Raw genomic sequence first — 21,294 nt, 5'->3', positions numbered from 1 at the left:
CCACCCCAAAATCTTTCACTCTTCTGAGATCATTAACTTTGGCCGGACTATGGGTCCCTGGCTATCCCAGCTCTGGGTCCTTCACTCAAAACATCTGTTTTCAAATTGAGTTCGACTATGTGACTGAAGGTGGTGTCACAGCTAAACCTGCACCCCTGGTTCATCCGACATGTGCAGGAATTATTGGAAGCAAGAACCCTGACCGATGTTTCTTCCCAGCCCATGCCAGCTCAAAGGCATTGAGGTGACTTTTAGACCTCTGCTCCGACTGCCAGCAATGAACTGGGGAGTGAAGATGCAAAGTGAGCCTTTGGGGGAGCTTAACACAAAGCCTCAATGCTGGCACTGCATCCAGAAACAATTACTCGAATAACACTAATAAGAAACACTTGGAGCTTTAGTGGCATTTAACTTTATAATGTCACATTAGCAGCAGATTGCAGCAAGCAAGACACATTGTTTATTGGAACCTCTCTTTACAGGAGGGCCCTCCCCTTCACGGGAAAGAACCTCAGATTGCGTCAACCCTGTAAGCAATTGGGTGTGAATGATGAGCGTGCGTGTGACCGCCATGATTGGCTGCATCCGTTGGGGGTTGGTAAGACTCAACTGGAACGCAGCTTTGTTGTATGGTTGTGGGAAGAAGCTCCCTTCGCCAGTTCCAGTGAAGTTGCTCATCTTCCCGCTGGAAGGCTTTCCCAATGGTCCCCTTCAGGATCTTCCGATGCGGAGTCCAGTCGGTCGCATTACGGGGATCCTGGGATCCTCCTGCGAGTAGAAAGGGAGGTGTAGATTAGTGGATATACGACACTGGACTCATAATGCAGAACCCTAGGCTAATGTTCTGGGTTCAAATCCCACCATGGCACTCCACACATGTCTGCAATCTCTTGGTGGCAAGAGCGCCTTAGTGGAGTTTAGATGTGAATGAGACTCTGCCATCCTGTTCATTCCCAGGTGGGAATCCAGTCTGACTTAAATAGAATGGTAGAATATTAACTTCGGAGATGTGTGTTTCAGATAGCACCAAAGGGAGGAAATTCCAGCATTAGCATTGAGATTGGAATCCAAATTAAGCTATTTAACCCTGTGTCGACCATTGTACGAGCCAACAACTGTGTGTGGCTGATTGGAAATCCAGATGTGGCTGATTGCTTACCTGATTAGTAATTAAAAAATAAAGACTAGGCACAACTGTGGAGCAAACAGTCTTGTTGCTGATATTCGTCAGGGCCTTGGTGAGTGAACGTTTTGTTCACAGTGCACTCTGGACCTACTGCTTCTATGCCTGTGAGGTCAGAAGTGCAAGGCCAGCTTAAAGCCACTCTCCTTGCCAAATGTTTTGCCCTGCGTGGCCTCCTTTGTACAGAGCTGCAAATGTGTTGCTGGAAAAGCGCAGCAGGTCAGGCAGCATCCAAGGAGCAGGAGAATCGGCGTTTCGGGCATAAGCCTTTCTTCAGGAATGATCGATGTTTCGGGCATGAGCCCTTCTTCAGGAATGATCGACGTTTCGGGCATGAGCCTTTCTTCAGGAATCATTGATGTTTCGGGCATGAGCCCTTCTTCAGGAATCTCCCACATCTGCAGTCCTCACCTTCTCCTCCTTTGTACAGTGTTCAATCAACAATCGATCCCAGAGCAATCAGCTGCCCAACATGTTTCGATGTGCCAGCGAGAGGGCAACCTGCCCTGCCCTGCCATGGGCACTCATGTAACTTTCACAACATCGGTCAGATTGTCATGTACCAATCTGAGAAACAGCCAAACCACCCCCCTCCCCACGGATCTGGTGCCAGTGTTGGCGTGGGCACCTACCCCTATCATTCTAACAACCCCATTTCCAGCATTCTGAAGCAAGGCGAAGTGGAGCGTCGGAGGCTGAAGGGTGACCTTTTAGCGGTTTATAAAATCATGAGGGGCATGGATAGGGTAAATAGACAAAGTCTTTTCCCTGGGGTGGGGGAGTCCACATCTAGAGGGCTAGGTTTGGGGTGAGAGGGGAAAGATATAAAAGGGACCTCAGGGGCAACTTTTTCACCCAGAACGTGGAATGGAATGAGCTGCCAGAGGAAGTGGAGGACGCTGGTACAGCTTGCAGCATTTAAAAGGCATCCGGATGGTATATGAATAGGAAGGGTTTAGGGTGATATGGATCAAGTGCTGGCAAGTGGGACTAGATTAGGTTAGGCTATCTGGTCTATTTCCATGCTGTATATCTCTATGATTGGCATTATCCACTCTTTAATACCCCTTCTCTCTCACGCAATCTCTTTCTTTACCTCTTGCTTCTGTTTCTAACACTGTAAGGCCTCTTTGTTTTTTCTCCCCCCTCCCCAGTCCTTTTTTGACTGTTCCTTATCTCATCCCATTTTTGTTTCAACTTCTCTGTCCTTTACTCCCCCTGTCTGTCTGTCTCCCACTCTCTTTCAGTCTCACTGGCCACCCCCCTAGGCTGGTGGAGGCAGACATATGGCAGCAATTTCCATTTGAATGACACCCTCTGGCCGTTCCTGTAAAACCTCAGACCGACAAAATTCACCTCTCGCTCTTAAGCCTGGGGCCCACCCAGCACCATATGTTAACAAAAGGGAGGCTTGAATGGCTCAATCTCCCAGCCTCAGCAGCAAGGGGTTAGATGTGATTTTGTATTATTTATATTAGAGGTGACCTCTTTAACCCTGTGGATCCTGGAAGGGTTTCAGATTATAACACCCGGGAACCTGAGCTTCTAGATGCCGCCAAGCCTTTATTGGCTTTGTTAGAATTGAGACATATGCAAATTATAGCTCAGTATTCATTAAATTGGGCAGAAGTGCTGATTACTTACACATTCCTCAAACTGTTGCTGTTAATAAGCGTTGTTCAGCCAGTGAACGACCATTATTTCAGGTATATTTTTCTGCCCACTTCACACAACAGAAAAAGTGAATCATTTTACTGTCAATATAACATTGATTCTCAGGTTTCCTCACGTCCCAGCGCAAATGGCAAAATGGGTATTCCAGAACTTTCCATGCAGTGAGTTCAGGGTCACTTTTGACCAGTAGAATGTTTTATATTTCAGGACAGGTTCCCCAAAAACCAAACTCACGTACGTGGCGTTTTTTATTTTTATTTGTTTTTACCCGTTGGGACTTTTCCCCTCTGGCCCAGTGTTACCTACGAGAGTTGACTCATTGCCTGGCCGCAGGGGCGAAGGGACTCTATTGGATTATCGCTCCTGGGAACAGGCCATTTAGTGCAACAAACCCACTCACAAGGACGTTGCTGGAGGTTGGAGGAGGAAGGATTGGATAGGCTGGGCATTGTTTTCTTTGGCGCAGAGGAGACATTTAATTGAGACTTATAGTGCCTCAGAGTGGATAGAAAACTCCTAATTCCTCAACAGGGAGGTCAATAGCCAGGGATCGTAGAGCTGAAGTAATTGTCAAAATCATTAATGGGAGTCAAAGGAGCAATGTTTTCACTTGGACAGTGATGGGAAATTGGGACCTGTTGTTTGGAAAGGCAATAGGTGAAGAAAGCTTCATTACATTTAAAAAGCAGGAATGCCACTCCCCACAGTGGTGTGAATCAAGAATTAGAAAGTGGTGTTAGACCAGAGAGATACCTTAGGCCAGCATGAATGGGCTGAACCATCTCCTCCTGTGCTGTATCTCTGGGCTCTTTCCACTGGGAAGGAAGCGGCTGCCCGAGAAGTAACCCCCACCAATATGTGAAAGAGCAACACCTTTATGAGATAAGTTGCTCGACAAACCACATTCTGATCAGAGGTGCTCAGCGTGATGCTACAAAACTGCACTGAAACACACACAGCTTCACTTGTTAAGAAAACGATAATTAGCTCTTCACAGTTTTATGCAGTTGTCCTACAATCCGCAGGAGAACACCTGACTCTGGGGATGGAAGCCTTGTTCAGACACCCAATTGTTATGGGTGTGGAGAAGGCTTGTTAGAGTAACTGATGTTTTGTGTTCCTCACTTTAATATTTTTGTGTGTACTCATTTCTGTGCGTTCAAAGACACCTGGTGTGTTCAGACATGTGCAGCATTCTGTGTGTCTGTGTGTACGTGTGTATGTGCACACCTTGTGTACCTCCAGGCATGCCCTGATGTCACAGAATCACAGGCTTGTTACAGTATTGATGGAGGCCATTCGACACATTAGGTCTGTGCTGTTGTACCAATGATCAATTCACATTCTTTCATTTCTGATTGAATGTTTCACTTGAGCCTGCCTCCACCATTCTCTCAGGCAGTGTGTTCTCGACCGTAACTACTGGTATAAAGGGATTTTTCCTCACATCACGTTTGCTTCCTTCACCAATTCCTTCAAATCTATGCGCTCTCATTCTGGATGGTTAAACTTTGACCAGACCCCTCTTCATTTTGACACTTCCTTCCTATTCCCTCTTAGCCTTCTTTTGAAGGAAAACAGCTCTAACTGCTCCAATTGATCATTATAACTGAGGTTACTTATTTCAGGGACCATCCTTGTGAATCCTTTCTGAACTATCTCCAGTGTTAGCGATTTTTGAGAAGATTTTAGCTCAGGTTGATGATAAGTATGTAAGTGAGCTCGCTGAGCTAGAAGGTCTTGTTTTCAGATGTTTTGTCACCATGGCTAGGTAACATCATCAGTGAGAGTCTCGGTGATGTTACTTAGTCATGGTGACGAAACGTCTGAAAACGAACCTTCCAGTTCAGTGAGCTAACTTAGTTCTCTCCAGTGTTTTCAGATCCTTTCTAAAGAGCATTCCCAGAAACAGACAAGGTACTCCAGGTGAGAGCAAGTTTAGAGTCTTTGACAAGTTAACATAACCTTCTTATTCTTGTACTCTGTTCGTCTACTAATAAAAGTTAGCTTATTATGTGCGCTACATACAGTCTCTCAATACCTTCTGTTCTCTACAATATATACAGAGAGACCCAGGTCCCTCTGCTCATGCATCGCCTTGTATAATCTCTCCATATTCTGTCTACCAAAATGAATCAGGTTACATTTCTCCACACTGAACTCTGCTATCTGTTAGCACATCCCACCAACATATTTGTTGCTATCCTCATGGTTCACAATTATTTCTAACTTTTCTCTTTAGGAGTTATGAATTAATCTCTGGGATACTGCTGTCTGAAACCAGGAGAGAATAATCCTGCAGGCAGGGGAAAAATGTAATCATTTTATTTCCATTTCTGTGGGCTACTCTTGATTACGAGTTGGAGATGGGCTTGATGGATAGGCAGGAACCATTCAATCAGGATAATGAAGAATCAGGGATTGCATTCCATTTGAAGGTTGATGTATTGAGTGACCAAAGACAGGAATGTGGGGGGTGGAGCAGTTAGAGGTTATGCCATGGGATATGTCCAGGCAGAGTTTGCCATTGTTAGGTGTCCTGCTAACCCAATAATGGCCTCAGCTCTGCTTCGTTCGGATGGCAGGGCACTGGAAGACAGGGGCTTGGGGACATTGCCTGCGCTGTGTTGTAAAGCAGCTGGTTATTCATCATGCCACTCAGGCCCAGAGGAATCAGGATTATCTGCATTGCAATGGACGCTGGACCTGGAGAGATGTGTCCCACTAGTTCCCCTAGAGGCCTGTCACAAAACTGCGGTGCCAAGCTGCTCTTTGATCTGGGAGAAAGTGAGCACGGCAGATGCTGGAGGTCAGAGTCGAAGAGTGTGGTGCTGGAAAAGCACAACTGGACAGGCAGGAGCAGGAGAGTCGCTGTTTCGGGCATGAGCCCTTTGTCAGGAATGTTCCCCCCACCCCACCCAAGTTTTAAAATGTTATTCCTGGTGTGGGGTTAAGACCTTGTCTGTAATGCTTCCCACAGTTGAATAGCAGCTGCTAGTGACTGGATTGGCACCTGTCAGTCAGGAAACTTGGATGAGATGCCAGAGGGCATCTCTTGATGACTGCCTTTTGAGACTGTACCCGGGTAAGAGTTCAGGATGTGGGAGGGGGAGGACAAGGAGACAATCCCCCTCCCCCAGCCCCGCAGACGTAAATTTGGCTAGAGGGGAATCGGAAAGGTTGAACAGCAGGCAAGTTTTCAATTTAAATTTAATTATGCTTAAATTTGTACCTGATAAGGGCTTGTTTATCTGACAGCACAAGCTGTACAAAGACTGATAAGGAGTATCTTAGCCAGGCTGATATTGATCACAGGGTCCCCAGATACTGATCGGCCAGTTAAATTAAGTGTTACATACATGCTGATGGTCGCACCCTAAAGGGCCTCTACAGCAACTGTGACAGAGTGTCTCAAGTGGATTTGCAAATTACATTCTGGAAAGGTTCTTATTATCAATTCAATTTCTCACATTACTTCATTTGTAGGAAATATGTTTGCAGTGTTTATCACTGGGATTTTCAGTCAGTTGTGATGGGCAATGCTCTCTACACTGGGCTGTGAGAAATGGCCAGCAGTATAATTACTACCAATGCACTTCCAAGCTGGGTGGAGAGCATTTTAAAATGTGAGTGAAGTACAGTGAGAGACTAGCACAGGTTCACTACAAGTGAAGATTTAACCCCAGTGGGAACACATCTGACCCTACTGGGGAGAGGATTGATCTTGTGGGTGTAGGTGAGTGTAAAACTGACCCTGTAGGGTGTAGGTCTGACTGTAGTGGGTATAGGTCTGACCCTGGTGGGTACAAGACCGACTCTCCTGGCTGGTAGGTAGGTTCCTGGTATCTTTAAGATTATCACTTCTGGAAGCAGCTCTGCCACTAGTTGGTAACTGTTCTGATCTTGATGGACATAGGACTGACAAATAGGTACAGGACTGTTTTTAGTGGCTATCAGGTCTAATCATGGTGTACATGGGGCTAATAGATCTGATCCTGATGATTAACAGTTCAGATCATAGTGAATGTACTGTATATGACACCAGTGGGTAATGGGTCTGACACCGGGGTGTATACATGACACTGTTAGGTAATGACTCTGACACCGGGGAGTGTATATGGCACTAGTTGAGTATGGGTCTGACACCGGGGAGTGTACATGGCACTGTTGTCTAAAGGTCTGACATAAATGAATGTATATGGCACTAGTGGGTAATAGGTCTGACACCGGGGAGTGTATATGGCACTGTCGGGTTATGGGTCTGACACCGGGGAGTGTATATGGCACTGTCGGGTTATGGGTCTGACACCGGGGAGTGTATATGGCACTGTCGGGTTATGGGTCTGACACCGGGGAGTGTATATGGCACTGTCGGGTTATGGGTCTGACACCGGGGAGTGTATATGGCACTGTCGGGTTATGGGTCTGATACCGGGGAGTGTATATGGCACTGTCGGGTTATGGGTCTGATACCGGGGAATGTATATGGCACTGTCGGGTTATGGGTCTGATACCGGGGAATGTATATGGCACTGTCGGGTTATGGGTCTGATACCGGGGAGTGTATATGGCACTGTCGGGTTATGGTTCTGGTCTCAGAAGGGGAGAAGTTTCTGACATTTAAAGCTGATTTAGAAACAATGCAAAGGAGATCTTGGGGTCTGATATTCTGAGATACCTGAGAGCATTCCTGGAGAGTTGATGACCTGACAGTAACGAGGTGGACTTTTATGAGATGATTTTAAGCTGACCCCTGTAATGCAGACAGGGCATTAACATCAAATGGGCTGAATAAACACAGTCGCATCAGTCCACATGCTGCCCCGTCAGTTGAAGTTTCCCTCCTTCTGTGCAGTTTTGTTTTCTCCCTGTTGTGGTGACCTAACCCACACTCAGCACTTTCTGGACGTCTCCTTTTTAATCAGTCTCCCCACATCAAGGATGACCAGGTTCCACTCTGGCTCAGCGAGCTGCTGTGAAGGCTGATCAAGTCCAATACCGGGTCCGAGACTCTTGCCTCTGCACATTCTCGCTGAAATCTCTTGATATACTCGGTGCCTTCCCATTCCAAACTTTGCTCAGACCTGGACTGGCTCTCCTGTGTGTCAGTGGGAGGCTTGACGTTTTTGGGGATCCACTGAGAACATCCTTAAAACATTTCTTCCTAGGATTCTGTTGCTGCAATTGAGTTCCGAGTAGCGTCGTTGATTCAAGACTCCAGTGGTGGACATATGGCTAACATGTCCTATGCTGGGAGCTGGAATTGAGCATTCGCCTCTTCATGTTGAAGGTGTTGAAAGCTGATCACCTGTTATCAAGATACTGGTGCATGCTCGCAATGGCTGGTGTTTCCTGTTACCTTGGAAAAAGGCCCCTTTATTCATAATGCACAAAGAGACATCAACACAAATATTATAGCAGGCTGTGTCGTGCTAATGCGAGTAATCTGTCTGTCCCAATTGACACTTTGGGGAGATGGGTTCCATTCCACCCACGGTTAAACAGAAATTCAACTACCCAATCCACTATTGAAAGCTCTTCCCTGTAATAGTGGCTGTCCAACTCCTGTTGATTGTTGTGAAAACCCTTTTGGTTCCCTGATCCCCTTTTGGGACGGAAATCTGAGTTTGCGGGAAATGGAGAGGCCAGACTGGAGGATGGGCATTTGTCAAGTTTCGAGGTCACAAGGGGACAATTGAGCTCCTCAGCAGCAGACGGGCTGAGGCAGGGACAGAGCTGAACAGTGTTATGAAGGTGGAAGTCGGCGATTGTTCTGTGTGAGGGTTGTGTTCCTCCTCGTTTTCCTCACTTCACCAGGATTCATGAAACACACTCGGGTGGGACAGTGGACAAAAATCCCAGCTGACACCTCTGTGGAGAAAAGGGGAAAATGAGTTGCAGTAAGCATAATTCTATGTATTTAAAACTATCAGTAAATGTTTACAAAATCAGACAAGAGAGGGAAAATATGCAATCTATTATTACAATTTCTTGTTTCTAAAAATACACCACAGCAGCCAAGCCCAACAGATAATTAACCGCAAAACGTGTTTGCATTTAATGCCTCTTAGTTTAACTAAGAGTTTAACTCATTTATGTTTCCAATTAGGAGAAAAGGTGCTTTGTTTACACATACACAGACCCTGACGGCAGCTTATTCTGTTGTAAACCACTTGGTGGTCAAACATGAAGATGCCCTGGTCATCATATGAATATGGCAGACATTGTTACACAGACTTAAGAGGGAGTTCTCAATTTTCTGTCCTACTCCTTCCTGGTCCATAGGTGTTTTCCTGCCAGAGTTTGCATGATATTATATTGGGTGGTGTCTGGATAGCACAAGTCTCACAGTTGGCTATGAGATTCTCAACCATTTTTTTCTGATCCCTGACCACCACAAGCTTTGGCTCTGCACTTGGAGATTCCCAGGTGTCCCTGATCCATCTTAAACCAAGAAATCTTCCTGCAGTGAAGCTGGAATGCTCAGCCTTTCATCAAACACCAGCGAGCCCTCTATGATGGTGAAATGCTCCTAGGGCTTAAGATGGGTTTCCATGGCCAACCCATTGGGCCTTAGGTCTAGCCAACTTTTGACATGATATATTCTCTGTTTCTTCTCTGTTCCTATTTGTTGGAGCCTTTTGTGGCATGGACTGAGTGTATGACTCAACTTTGTGAATAAGCTCCACCTCATTCCTGTTTGTTGCCTGTTATTTTGGATAGTGCATCCACCATCATCTGTAGTTTCTCATGCACATGTAAGTGGATCACATGAGGCAGAGTCTGAAGCTCTCTGTCTGTGGAGGCATCCTTGCCAACCCTTTCTCTATCGAGTTTGTAGTCTGTACCTATGAGCACTTTCAGGCTGAGCATGAGGTCTGAAACTCTCTCACAAGCCCATGAGACCGAGAGAGCCTCATTGTCTATGATGATGTCTGTTTCTAAAATGTCCATGAGGTATAACGTGCAGATTCGTGACATCTGATGATTGGAAAGGATGGATTGTAGTGGGCCAGGACAGCAGGGAATATCAACATGCCCTTGATTTTGTGAAAAGTACGTTCCTGGTGTAGATCTGTGTTTTCTTATTCTGTTTTACCAAATGATACAAAAAAAATGGCAGTTGGTTTTCTTTTTCTTTAAAAAATAATATTCGCAAGTCCTGAACTGATTTTGGAGGGGAATCTCCTCAATGGCCTTTGTTTTTTCTGGGTAAGCCATTGTTGTCAATGTGTCCCAAAAAGTGAACAGATTTCTTTCAGAATTCAGACGTGAGACATGTCTGATAAATGTCACAATGGTTTAGCATCTCTCCTTGTGTGATATTGTGTTCACTGTTGAGTTTCCCCAATCCTGTAAACGATGTAGAACCCTGTTCAGAGGATCTTGTAATCTTTGCTGGTTAATCTCTTTGATCATCTGAAGTAAGTTGAGGGTAACACATACATTCTTTCTTAAGAGTGAGTACATATATGCTCTCTACTGTCTGAAACTTCTTGTGTTTCAGAGTTGCTTGTAGCATAGCTTTAATCTTAAGTGGTATACTCCTAGACCATGACATTGCAGTATTTTATGTTGTAAACACTGTTCCTTCATTGTCTGATAATATAATGAGACTCGGCCTGGATCAAGCTTAAAATTAGTGCCATAAATACCTTCCTGCCAAAAGGCTAGTTCTGGGTCACCTCCTTCTTCTCACTTTTGGTTTAAAGCCTTTGGCTTTGCTTCTATTATATCCTTTTCTTTTGCATGAATGTCTGGTCAGTAGCTGTTTGAAGATTTGCTGCTCTGACACTTTACCCATCTTTTGAAAATGATATAGTTTTTTTAGATTTTTAAATAGCTGGGTACTGTTTATGCCTGTGACGCTCCTTACTGCACAGCATTGAAATGGGTTTACTTTCTCGACTGACTACTCTCTCTACTGTGCCTTTGTAGTTTTGCTACCTTAAGACCTGAATAGATATGGCTGATTGGCTGTGATAATGTCGTTCCTATTCTATTAGGATTCATCTGTGTTGCTTTCAGACTTCAGCTTCACTGTGTAATTTTCAGTGTGATTTTCTCCAAAGTCAGATCTTCCTTGACTGAAATAAATCTGACCAAGACTCATCAGCAATTCTAACAGAAACTCTGTCTCTTGTGAATCCTGACTTTAAGCTCATTTCCCCAGTCATCTGTAGAGATCAGAAATAAAATAATTTTTAGATTCTCCTTGATGCTGAATTTTTTCATTAAATCTTGCTGTTTCAAGAATGTTATTTGTTTTAAGACTAAAATAATTGCCAAAAACCACACAACTTGATCAAAAGTGACTGCTGCTTATTTTGCACCTTGATGAGCTATAATATCATCAGCTATATGCCTAACAGTGTATATTACTGTGTATTAGCTTGTTCAGTAACTTGTGAATTAGTATCTAATCGGAAACTGTTCTATATCTTGAGAGTTATTTTCTGCAAGATGTCCATTTGTGGTTCTATTTGGCTACCTCTGAAATGATAGCTTTCCTGCAATATTATTCCTGCTGCCCTGTCTTTGTATTGTGAATATCCCTTACCCTTGGTTTAAGGGCTTTTAATCTTCAGGATAGCAATAACTGTTGCACTCAAAGCCTTTCCTTTGTTTTTGCAGTTGAAATGGGGGATTTCTGTTTTTTGATTAGCAAAGTGGATAATTCCTGCTCTGCTTGCATTTTTTACCAGAGAAATCCCACTAATTGCAGCTTTAAAAACAAAACGATTCTGTTCCCTTGGCAGTTGTACCAAATGAATCCACTTGCCTTTGGCTTTCAGAAACAATTCCCATCCTCTTAATGGCTGTACCAAATAAATTCCAATCCATGGGAATTCTCGCTCACACACAGTGCTGCACACTCTCACTGGGACTGAAATACTGTTTAATATTGACTGTAGATTCCGCCATGTGGAATCTTGCTGAGATTCTCCCTTCTACAGGGTTCTTGGAAGACCAGCCCATTCCGCTATTGTCTGTCTGCTTCAGCACCCTTCTTTTCCGTGTTGGAATATTTGAAAGGCATTCACTACTTGCTCTCTAGTTAAAAACTGGATGCTCACCACTGGCCCATGTTGTACAAAGGATCGCTATCCTCTTTCTTGGAATTAGCAAGGCCGCCCACTCTGGGATCATCATAGAATCTCTACAGCGTGAAAACAGGTCATTTGGCCCATCAAGTCCACACTGTCCTTTGAAAAGCATCTCAACCAGACCCACCTCCCTACTCTTTCTCTGTAACCCTGCGTTTCCCATAGCTAGTCCACCTAGCCTGCATATCCCTGGGCTTGATGGGCAATTTAGCATGACCAATTCACCTAACCTGTGGACTGTGAGAGGAAATCGGAGCACCCGGAGGAAACCTATGGGAGAATGTGCAAACTCTACCTAGACAATCGCCCAAGGCTGGATTTGAACCTGTTGTGTGGCCAGCAGTGCTAACCCCTGAGCTGCTCCCATGGTACAAGCTATTTGGCAGCCTAATGTGTGGTTTATTTCATGAAAGCAATGAGGAAAAGGTCATGTTGATGCGATAGGTATTGTTACTAAGGTTAGCAGGGAGGCCTCAACGTCTGGTCTTATTCCTTTGAATTTGAAAGCTGTCCCCCCCACCTCCAAGTCTCTTATGACATTCACATACCAGAAGTGCTGAATATACTCCTCATCATCAACCCTTTCAGACCCTTGCATACTCATGTCTCTCTCTCTCTCTATCTTTCTCTGTTTTGACTGCACCAGTATGTCCAGCCTTCCTTGGTGTACTGGGACTACCCTGTATCTGAGGTGGTTCTCCCATACCCTGGGGTTTGTGTGGTATCTCTGCCATTTTTCAGATTGCTGCTGATTTTTTTTTGCACATAACCAGCATATATTTTGCTTCCTTGGTTGGAGCCCACAGTCCGCTGCTCCTCAACCCACCTGCTTCCTCCAGGCTGCAGCCTCCTTCCACAGGCTCACTAGCCCCTGAGTTACCATTTCCCTGCTCCCCCCACCGCTGTTCCCTCAGTCTGGATAGTGTTCACACAATCCCCTGACTCTCACCCCTCAGCATTCCTATAGTTTGGCCTAAACCTCTCCCCTTGCCTCGAGTGTAAAATCTCCCAAGTCAAAGTATCTCTTGCTTTTATCCTTGAAAGGTCCGTGGCCTGTTATGTTAATTTTCTCTTGTGCTGAACTCTCTATGCCCCACACCTCAGTCTTTTGCACTATTGCAGTGAAAGTCAACATGATCTGGAGGAACAGCACTTCATCTTACAGTCAGACACTTATTGAGCTCAACAGTTTAGAATCTGAGAAAAAGAACAGGAAGTGACATCACATGCACCGGAAATGACATCATATAAGATGACGTCACTAACCCAAGGAAACCTAAACACACAAATAGAAAGTGGGCAGTAACACCAGTGCTTCACCAGAGGCTCACTGATAATGTTACCTAGTATGGTGACGAAACATTTGAAAATGACCCTTCCAGCTCAGCGAGCAAACTTGCATCCAGAATTTCAGACTGTAAAGATTTGGTTCCATTTCTTTATCTTTCTGGGTTCTTTTTACTATAGTTCAGCAGCTTACCTAGTTCAGGCACATCTTTTGTTTCTTCATTTCTGTTCTTGGCCCATCTCTGTTCCCTCTGGAGTACCAACGCTTTTGTCCTTGGTTTGTCCTGCTTTCCACCCTAACATGGACCCTCCTTTTATCATTGGCCCACACATCCTTGCTCAATCTTTTGTCACCAGACTCATAGAGTCATACAGCATGGAAACAGATCCTTTGGTCCAACCAGTCCATGCTGAACATAATCCCAAACTAAACCAGTCCCACCAGCCTGCTCCAAGCCCATAGTCCTCCACACCTTTCCTATTCACGTATCCATCCAGATGTCTTTTAAACATTGTAATTGTACCTGCATTCCTCGGGAAGTTCATTCCACACGTGAACTACCTTCTGTGCAAAACAATTTGCTTCTTATATCTTTTTTCTCAATCGCTCTCCTCTCATCTTAAAAATGTGCCCCCTAGTCTTGGAATTCCCCACCTTGGGGAAAAGACAGCTACCATCAACTCTTTCCGGACCTGTCATTGTTTTATAAACAGGTGCATTATTTCGGGGTAAATATGGAGTAATAGGGTGGGGGAATGGGTCTGGGTGGGTTCATCTTCTGAGGGTCGGCGTGGACTTGTTGGGCCAAATGGCCTGTTTCCACATTGTAAGGGATTCTATGAAGGTCACTTCTCAACCTTCCATGTTCCAGTGAAATAAATCCCAGCCTATTCAGTTTTTCTTTATAACTCAGACCTTCCACACCTGGCCACATCCCGGTAAATCTCTTCTGAACCCTCTCCAGCTTGACAATATCCTTCCTATAACTGGGGAGCCTGTACAGGATAGAGTATTAATCTAATCTTTCCCAGTTGTGATGAAGGGCCACATTAAATTTGTCTCTGTTCGCACAGACACTGCCAAACCTGAATTTTCCTCTTAGGATTTTCTGTTTTTGTTTCAGATTTTCAACCTCTGCGGGGTTCTGTTGTGTGAGAGTTGTTAAAGACATAAAATTAGGATGAGGAAAGACTTCTTGTTTTTTTTTCTCTCCGCTTAATTGACTAGCCCATGATCATGCAATGTACCATCTAAACAAAACTGCTGAATTTTGCATGAGATTTTGCAGTTTTAGCAATGCATAGACAAAATAATATGTTTGTAAAGTAACTCATTGATAGATTTGAAGGAGTAAAAGACAGATTTTTAGACTTCAGTCCCCGAAGCCCCAGGAGAAAGAAATGCAGATCACCATTTAATATAGATGAAATTTGTAAGTCAGTGGCCCTGCTGTTATCCCCTGCTGGGTATTCACAACAAAACTGTTATAAAGCAGCCAATCTCCGAGTCTGAATGAACACTATCATGGGAGATCTGCAGCTCCTTGGTACATATTAAAATGAGAATATTATCAACCCTAATTATTACATTGACATTAACCCAGCCAGATTGAGAACATAAATTTCAATTTGTGAAAAGTACATTCAGAACTAATAATTAGAATCGATGATTTCACTTAGATTTTAGCTCGGGTATTAATCTAACCCTCTCCCAACAAGTGGGATGGATAAGGGCTGTGCACCTGTTACCTGTACACTCCCCGAAACTCCCACAAGTTTATACTCTGCTGATTTCACCAGGCAAAGAATGTGCAACAGCCTTGAGACCTGTCTCCTTTGTCCACACTCGACATGTGGATTGTGTTAAAATAGTGGCTAGATGTTTGTAGGGATCTGCTACATTGATTAACAGAATCAGGAACATGAGGTTCATTCGAAACACAGCTGGATTGTCGGCCGAGTTTCTTGATTCATTTTGAGTTTTGGTTTCTCCATACAATATCTTAATAGAGAAACCTTCTGACCCTCTGTCTACGTGAGTGAGTGTGGGCGATGTTACCCAGGCAGGCAACAGAGCGTCTACCGCTTGAATTTTAATTGGTCTGCTCACGGCCCAATCCGTCCAGACTAAACTGCTGGTCAGACTCAGAATGGACTTTAACATCTGGGCACATACAAGTTTGCTCGTCAGCAGTTGCTCACAGCTTTGTGACGTTAACCATCTAGTGAGGCTTTCTCAGCTTCTGCAAACAGTCCTGAAGGGCGGCAGGAATGGCCTACCCAGGCTAAAGTGTGAAGTAATGGGTATCATATACAAAAGGAAAGCAATCCCCTCAACTTCCTCCCCTCAAAGATATATTTTAAAATAAAGTAACCAGTTGTATTAAGGCATTTTTATGAATCTTATCCCTGTTGCATATTATGTTCAGGGCATGGAGTCAGCCAAGCTGCATCAGGCCAGGAGAATACAGAGTTAATTGCTTTACAACTGTGTTGTAAAACACTTTTAATACTCTTGTCAGTACATTTTAATGTGCATTCTATCAACAGAGTATTAGGGCAGTGACACATTTATTGCAGGTTTGAGAAAGCCCTGTTTACTGAAACTTGGCACTGAAGTGTTGCTAAAGAACATCACCTGATAGCCTGATGGCATTGTTACTGTGTTTTATTGCAGCTCATCACCCCGCACGCAATTCGAGTGCAGACCCCTCCTCGGCACATCCCTGGCGTGGTGGAGGTCACACTGTCCTACAAGTCGAAGCAGTTCTGCAAAGGGACTCCAGGCCGATTCATCTACACAGGTGAGGAATCCTTATTACTGGGGTGATCTGGAATCTAATGGTGGTGCTCCTGTGATCCTTTATAACCATCGTCGGTGGGTTGGTGCTGTTGAGCTCAAGGATTGCATGAGGTGGCTGTTCCCAGTGGCTCGGATGAGAAGTGCACTGCTTCCTGAGAAACTGCCAAGTTCCCAAGGCTTAATCCTGAATCAGTGCACACACCATTCCAAGCTGAGCCACAATGGAAATTCTGTGGCCTCCATCAACACCCCCCTCTCCAGGATCACTACATTACAGGGATGCCTGTGTAGTTAGAAAGTGGAGGAAGACAGAGTTAGCCTTGTCCACTGTCCTTTCCCATGATCAAGCATTGCTCTTCTCAAGGCTCACTACCCAGTGTGACATTTTCTCAGGGATTGTACACAATTCTGTTTGCCCAGCTGTAGGATGGATATTATTAAACTGGGAAAAGATATAAAAGGATGTTACCAACAGGGAGGGTTTGAACTATAAGGAGAGGCTGGATGGGCTGGGACCTTTTGCTCTGGAGTGTAGGAGATTGTGGAATAACATTATAGAGGTTCATAAAATCATGAGGGGCATAGAAAAGGTGACTAGCAAAAGGTCTATTTCCCAGCGTAGAGGAGTTTGAAACTAGAAGATGTAGGTGAGAGGGGAGAGATTTAAAAGGGACCTGAGGGGCAATCTTTTCATACAGAGGGTAGCCTACCAGAGCGAGTGGCAGAGGCGAGTACAATTGCAATGTTTAAGAAACATTTGGACAGATACTTGAATAGGAAAGGGTTAGAGGGATACGGGCCAAATGCTGGCAAATAATACTAGATCAGGAAACCTGTTGGCATAGATGAGGTGGGCTGAAGGGCCTGTTTTCTTGCTGTATGCTGTATGTATGTGGGTTGGGAGGGGAGGGAGTTTAAGCTCCATGTCCTCTCAGAACTAGCTGCATATTGACAACTTGTCGAATGTAAATTTGGCTGATAAACCTGGAACTCAATGCCAATCTCTGATGGTGACCGAGACAACTATTCTCGATTATTGGGAAAAAAAAGCTAACTGGCTCACTCATGTCCTTCTGGGGAAGGAAATCTTGTTGTCCTTATCGGATCTGACTGATCTGTAATTCCAGATGCACATTGACGTAATTGGTTCTTAAGAGGTCTCTGAAATGGCAGAGCAAGCCACTCTATTCAAGGGACTTTAGAATCGTAGAGTCCCTACAGTGTGGAAACAGGCCCTTCGGCCCAACAAGTCCACACTGACCCTTCGAAGAGAATCCCACCCAGGCCTATTCTCCCTACCCGAATTACTCAACATTTCTTCCTGACTAATGCACCCAACCTATACATCCCTGAACACAATGGTCAATTTAGCACGGCCAATTCACCTAACCTGCACATCTTTGGACTGTGGGAGGAAACCGGAGCACCTGCGGGAAACCCAAACACACACGGGGAGAATGTGCAAACTCCACACAGACAGTCACAGAGGCTGGAATCAAACTCGGGTCCCTGACACTGTGAGGCAGCAGTGCTAACCATTCAGCCACCCTACTGTGATGGATGGGTATCAAACTGACACCCACATCCCATGGAAGAATAAAGGGAACAAGGACCAGGAGGCAGTAGGGGGGAGGGCAGACAAGTTGAAAATAAAAGGAAATTGCACCATTGCTGTAGTGGCATTGGTAGGCAGTGACGAGTGTGGATTATAGCAGTACCTGGATGTAGCCTGTGCAGAGCTTATCACATGGAGATATTCGTGTTTCTGGTCCCTTCAGAATTATTGCTATGTAAATTGTAGAGCTCATCCCTTAGCTTTTGAAAGAGTGCAGTTGAATGTAACTCTCCACAGGCTGTCAAGGGAGTTAAGTGTCCTACAAAAATCTAGCTGGATCATCCCTGGACCTATTGGTTTCTTGATTAGTTCAATGAGTCAGATAACTATGCCATATGGATTTGAGCTACGTCATCCAGGCAGTTACCAGGTTTGATCCCGAGTGTGCTGTGTATTAGTTAATGGCAAGAGTGCACTACATTGTCCTCAGTGTCCCTGGATGAGGGAAAGGAAACAATCTTTGACAGTCATACCTTCTCACTGAGTTACTGGATTAGAGGTACTAGCAACATATCAATAGCTGCTTCAACCAGCTTTGGATCCTGAGTTAGCCTCGGTATTTGATTTTGGAGAAATTTCCTTGTGATGTTTCATCCTTCCCTTGGTCAACAGGAGTCATGTGATCTGGAGTCAGAAACTGCCAGAGCTGAGGGATATTGATGTTTAATGTCCCACTCATCTCATCATTTGAGCTCAGTTTTTTTAGATTAGATTAGATTAGATTCCCTACAGATGGCAAACAGACCCTTCGGCCCAACAAGTCCAAAGCGACTCTCTGAAGAGTTATCCACCCAGACCCATTTCCCTCTGACTGATGCACCTAACACTATGGGCAATATGGCATGGCCAATTCACCTGACCTGCACATCCTTGGACTGTGAGAGGAAACTGGAACAGCCAGAGGAGACACTGGGAGAATGTGTAAACTCCACACAGACAGTCACCCAAGGCTGGAATTGAACCTGGGACCCTAGTGTTCGAGGCAGCAGTGCTAACCACTGAGCCACTGTGTTGGGTTAATAGTTCCTCATATCAATAGCCCAGAGTGGGCTGGGTCTGGTGAAGATTACCATGTACCCTGAAACTCCTCCCTTACCCATTTCAATCGCTCAAAGTGCTCTTGGCACCAAATTGGACAGCTCTTTCAGAGCGATGGCATTGGAATGTTAGGCTGAATAGCCTTCTTCTAGCCTGTAAGTTTCAATGATTCTACCCTTAACTCCCGTTGCATAGGTTTGGCAATCCTGGGTTAAACATACCCTCCAGCAGTGAAGACCTACTTCTCCTGTGAGCTTATTTTTCTTGCCAGAGATTAATGAGCTTACAGAGGGCAGTGTCATCAGCCATCACCCCTCCTATCTCCCCAAAGACCTTCTGAACACACTGAGACTGTGGGACTTCTTCACGTTGTATCATAACACAAGTGTAAAGCCCACACAGTGACCTATATAAATGTATGGACTAAGACATATACACACTCAGATACCTTAAACATGCAGGCGGCACGTACTGGCACATACATGTATATGCACATAACGGATATGTAGAGTACACAGTTGTTGATACACAGCATGTGGACACATGTACAGGACATGACAGACATTGGTTAGAATGCTGATATCAGATCCCAAAGGCCTGACCCCTTCCACTGACATTGCAAATTGTGCAAAACAGCGATCCTGTTTGGAAAGACTGCTTTCTGATGGTGAGAAATGCAGCGGGTGAAGGGTTAATTCAATGGAACGTGAAGCCATCACTGTGACTTTTAAGTTTAATAGTGCTGGAATCTCTCATACATGATTACACAAATAAAAAGCCAATTATGGGATGTAATGAAAGTATTTGACTAATAGTTCCTATAATTGTATTGCAGATAAAATTAGGCCTGCTGTCAGTGCAATTTAAACACTGGCATAAATATAAGACTATTATTATTTTTATTTATGAAGAAACAAAAGCTAAGTTTCGCAGTCTGTCTTAAAACAAATAGAGATTTTAATTTCCTAATTTGCAAAAAATCACAATATAAAAAATATATCAGATGTCGTGCAAACAGGCAGAGGTAGGCTAAACATAATTTGTTCACTTTGGTACAGTCTTAGGCCAGTGGGACATGATGCACATGTTTGGAGTACGTCCAGCAGTATATCTAGACTCATGGAAAGACCTGGATTCTGAGAGTGAGGTTGGAAATACACATACTGTCCTTGCATATTGAGAAAAACACCTGTCCGGGGACTTTTAAACTGTGATGTGGTGCAACCAGAGACTATACAGTCAAAGTGGATGTTGAGAACGGTCTGTTCAAGGGCTGATACCTGCTGACAGTGTACTAAGCAAATTGAATTATTCTGCGAGTTATTTATAAATCAAGGGGGATGAAGCTGAGACTGTGACCTGTAATCCAGAGGACCAGGTTAGTTGTCTACTTAAACATAACACAGAAATTGTTGGAAAAACTCAGCAGGCCTAGTAGCATCTGTGGAGAGAAATCAGAGTTGATGTTTCGAGTCCAAAGTTCTGTTTTCTCTGTAGCAAGGACTTGAACTAATGTTAGCAGAGAACTAAAATAGAACAAGGAACTGCGCATGGTGTAAATCTGAAACAAAAACAGAAATTGCTGGAGAAATCGCTGAAGAAATTCATCAGGTCTGGCAGCATCTGTGGAGGGAAAACACAGTTAATGTTTCAAAGTCCAGTTCAGAACTCTGCTTTCTGTCCACAGATGCTGCTAGACCTGCTGAATTTCTTCAGTGATTTCTGTTTTTGCTTTAGATTTACAGCATGCACAGTTCCTTGTTCTATTTTAGTTCTCTGCTGACATTGGTTCAAATCCCGCGACAACAGGGGATGGAATTTATATTCAAGTAATAAACCCGGATTCAAGAAATAGGAAACTATTGTTGATGTAAAAACCCATCTGGTTCACCAGTGTATTTTTAGGGAAGAAATTCCACTTTCCTTACTTGGCCTGGCCAGGGAGATAGGGATTTCTGACACACAGTTGGGCTGGCTTTAGAAAGGCTTTATGTCACAAAGAGTATTCACATCTCCCAGAAATAGTTAATGAGACATTAAAGTAGGTGTCACACATCAAACATTGTGTTTCCTGATGGTTAGGGGGAAGTGGTCAACTCACTCCTCCTAGTGGCGGTGCAGTAATTATACACTTTCCCATGTGGAACTGAGCCATCTAGGCCAGGTTAGTCCCAGGTACATGTGCTATGGTGGTGAAGGAAGGAGAGGATTGCACTCATGTACCACCTTGAGTGACTACAGGGCATCCCAGAATACTTCGCAGACAGTGACATACTTTGGAAGTGTAGCCATTGTTCTAAGATAGGAAACCCAGCAGCCAATCTACGCACAGCAAGCTCCCATATCAGCAACAGCGATGGGATAATCTGTCTTTGTGATGGTGATGGAGGAGTAACTATTGAGCTGAATATGGCCAAGAGCTCCGTAAATTTATTTCAAAGTGGTGCCATGTCTTCTTTACATATGCACATCATAATGAAGGCGGGACCTTGGTTCATCATTTCATCTGAAAGACAGAATTCTAACATTGCAGCGCTCCTTCTGTGCTGCACTGGAGTGTCAGCCTAGGTTTCATGTTTAACTGGGG

At 44.4% G+C, this 21,294-nt stretch overlaps 1 protein-coding gene across 6 annotated transcripts in view; it reads left to right on the top strand.

The window, feature by feature from the left end:
• Window positions 1–21,294, top strand: part of ebf1a (EBF transcription factor 1a) — a 482,981-nt gene that overhangs the window by 307,584 nt on the left and 154,103 nt on the right. For all 6 annotated transcript variants that reach the window (XM_060837039.1, XM_060837040.1, XM_060837041.1 and 3 more), the window contains one exon: window positions 15,929–16,055. In XM_060837039.1, coding sequence (XP_060693022.1) covers window positions 15,929–16,055 — 127 coding nt within the window. The remainder of the gene's footprint in view (window positions 1–15,928; window positions 16,056–21,294) is intronic.

Source organism: Hemiscyllium ocellatum, chromosome 16, assembly GCF_020745735.1.
Source record: "Hemiscyllium ocellatum isolate sHemOce1 chromosome 16, sHemOce1.pat.X.cur, whole genome shotgun sequence".
NCBI lineage: Eukaryota > Metazoa > Chordata > Chondrichthyes > Orectolobiformes > Hemiscylliidae > Hemiscyllium > Hemiscyllium ocellatum.
Note: the sequence above shows the minus strand (reverse complement) of the source record. Positions and strands in the feature narration are given on the sequence as shown.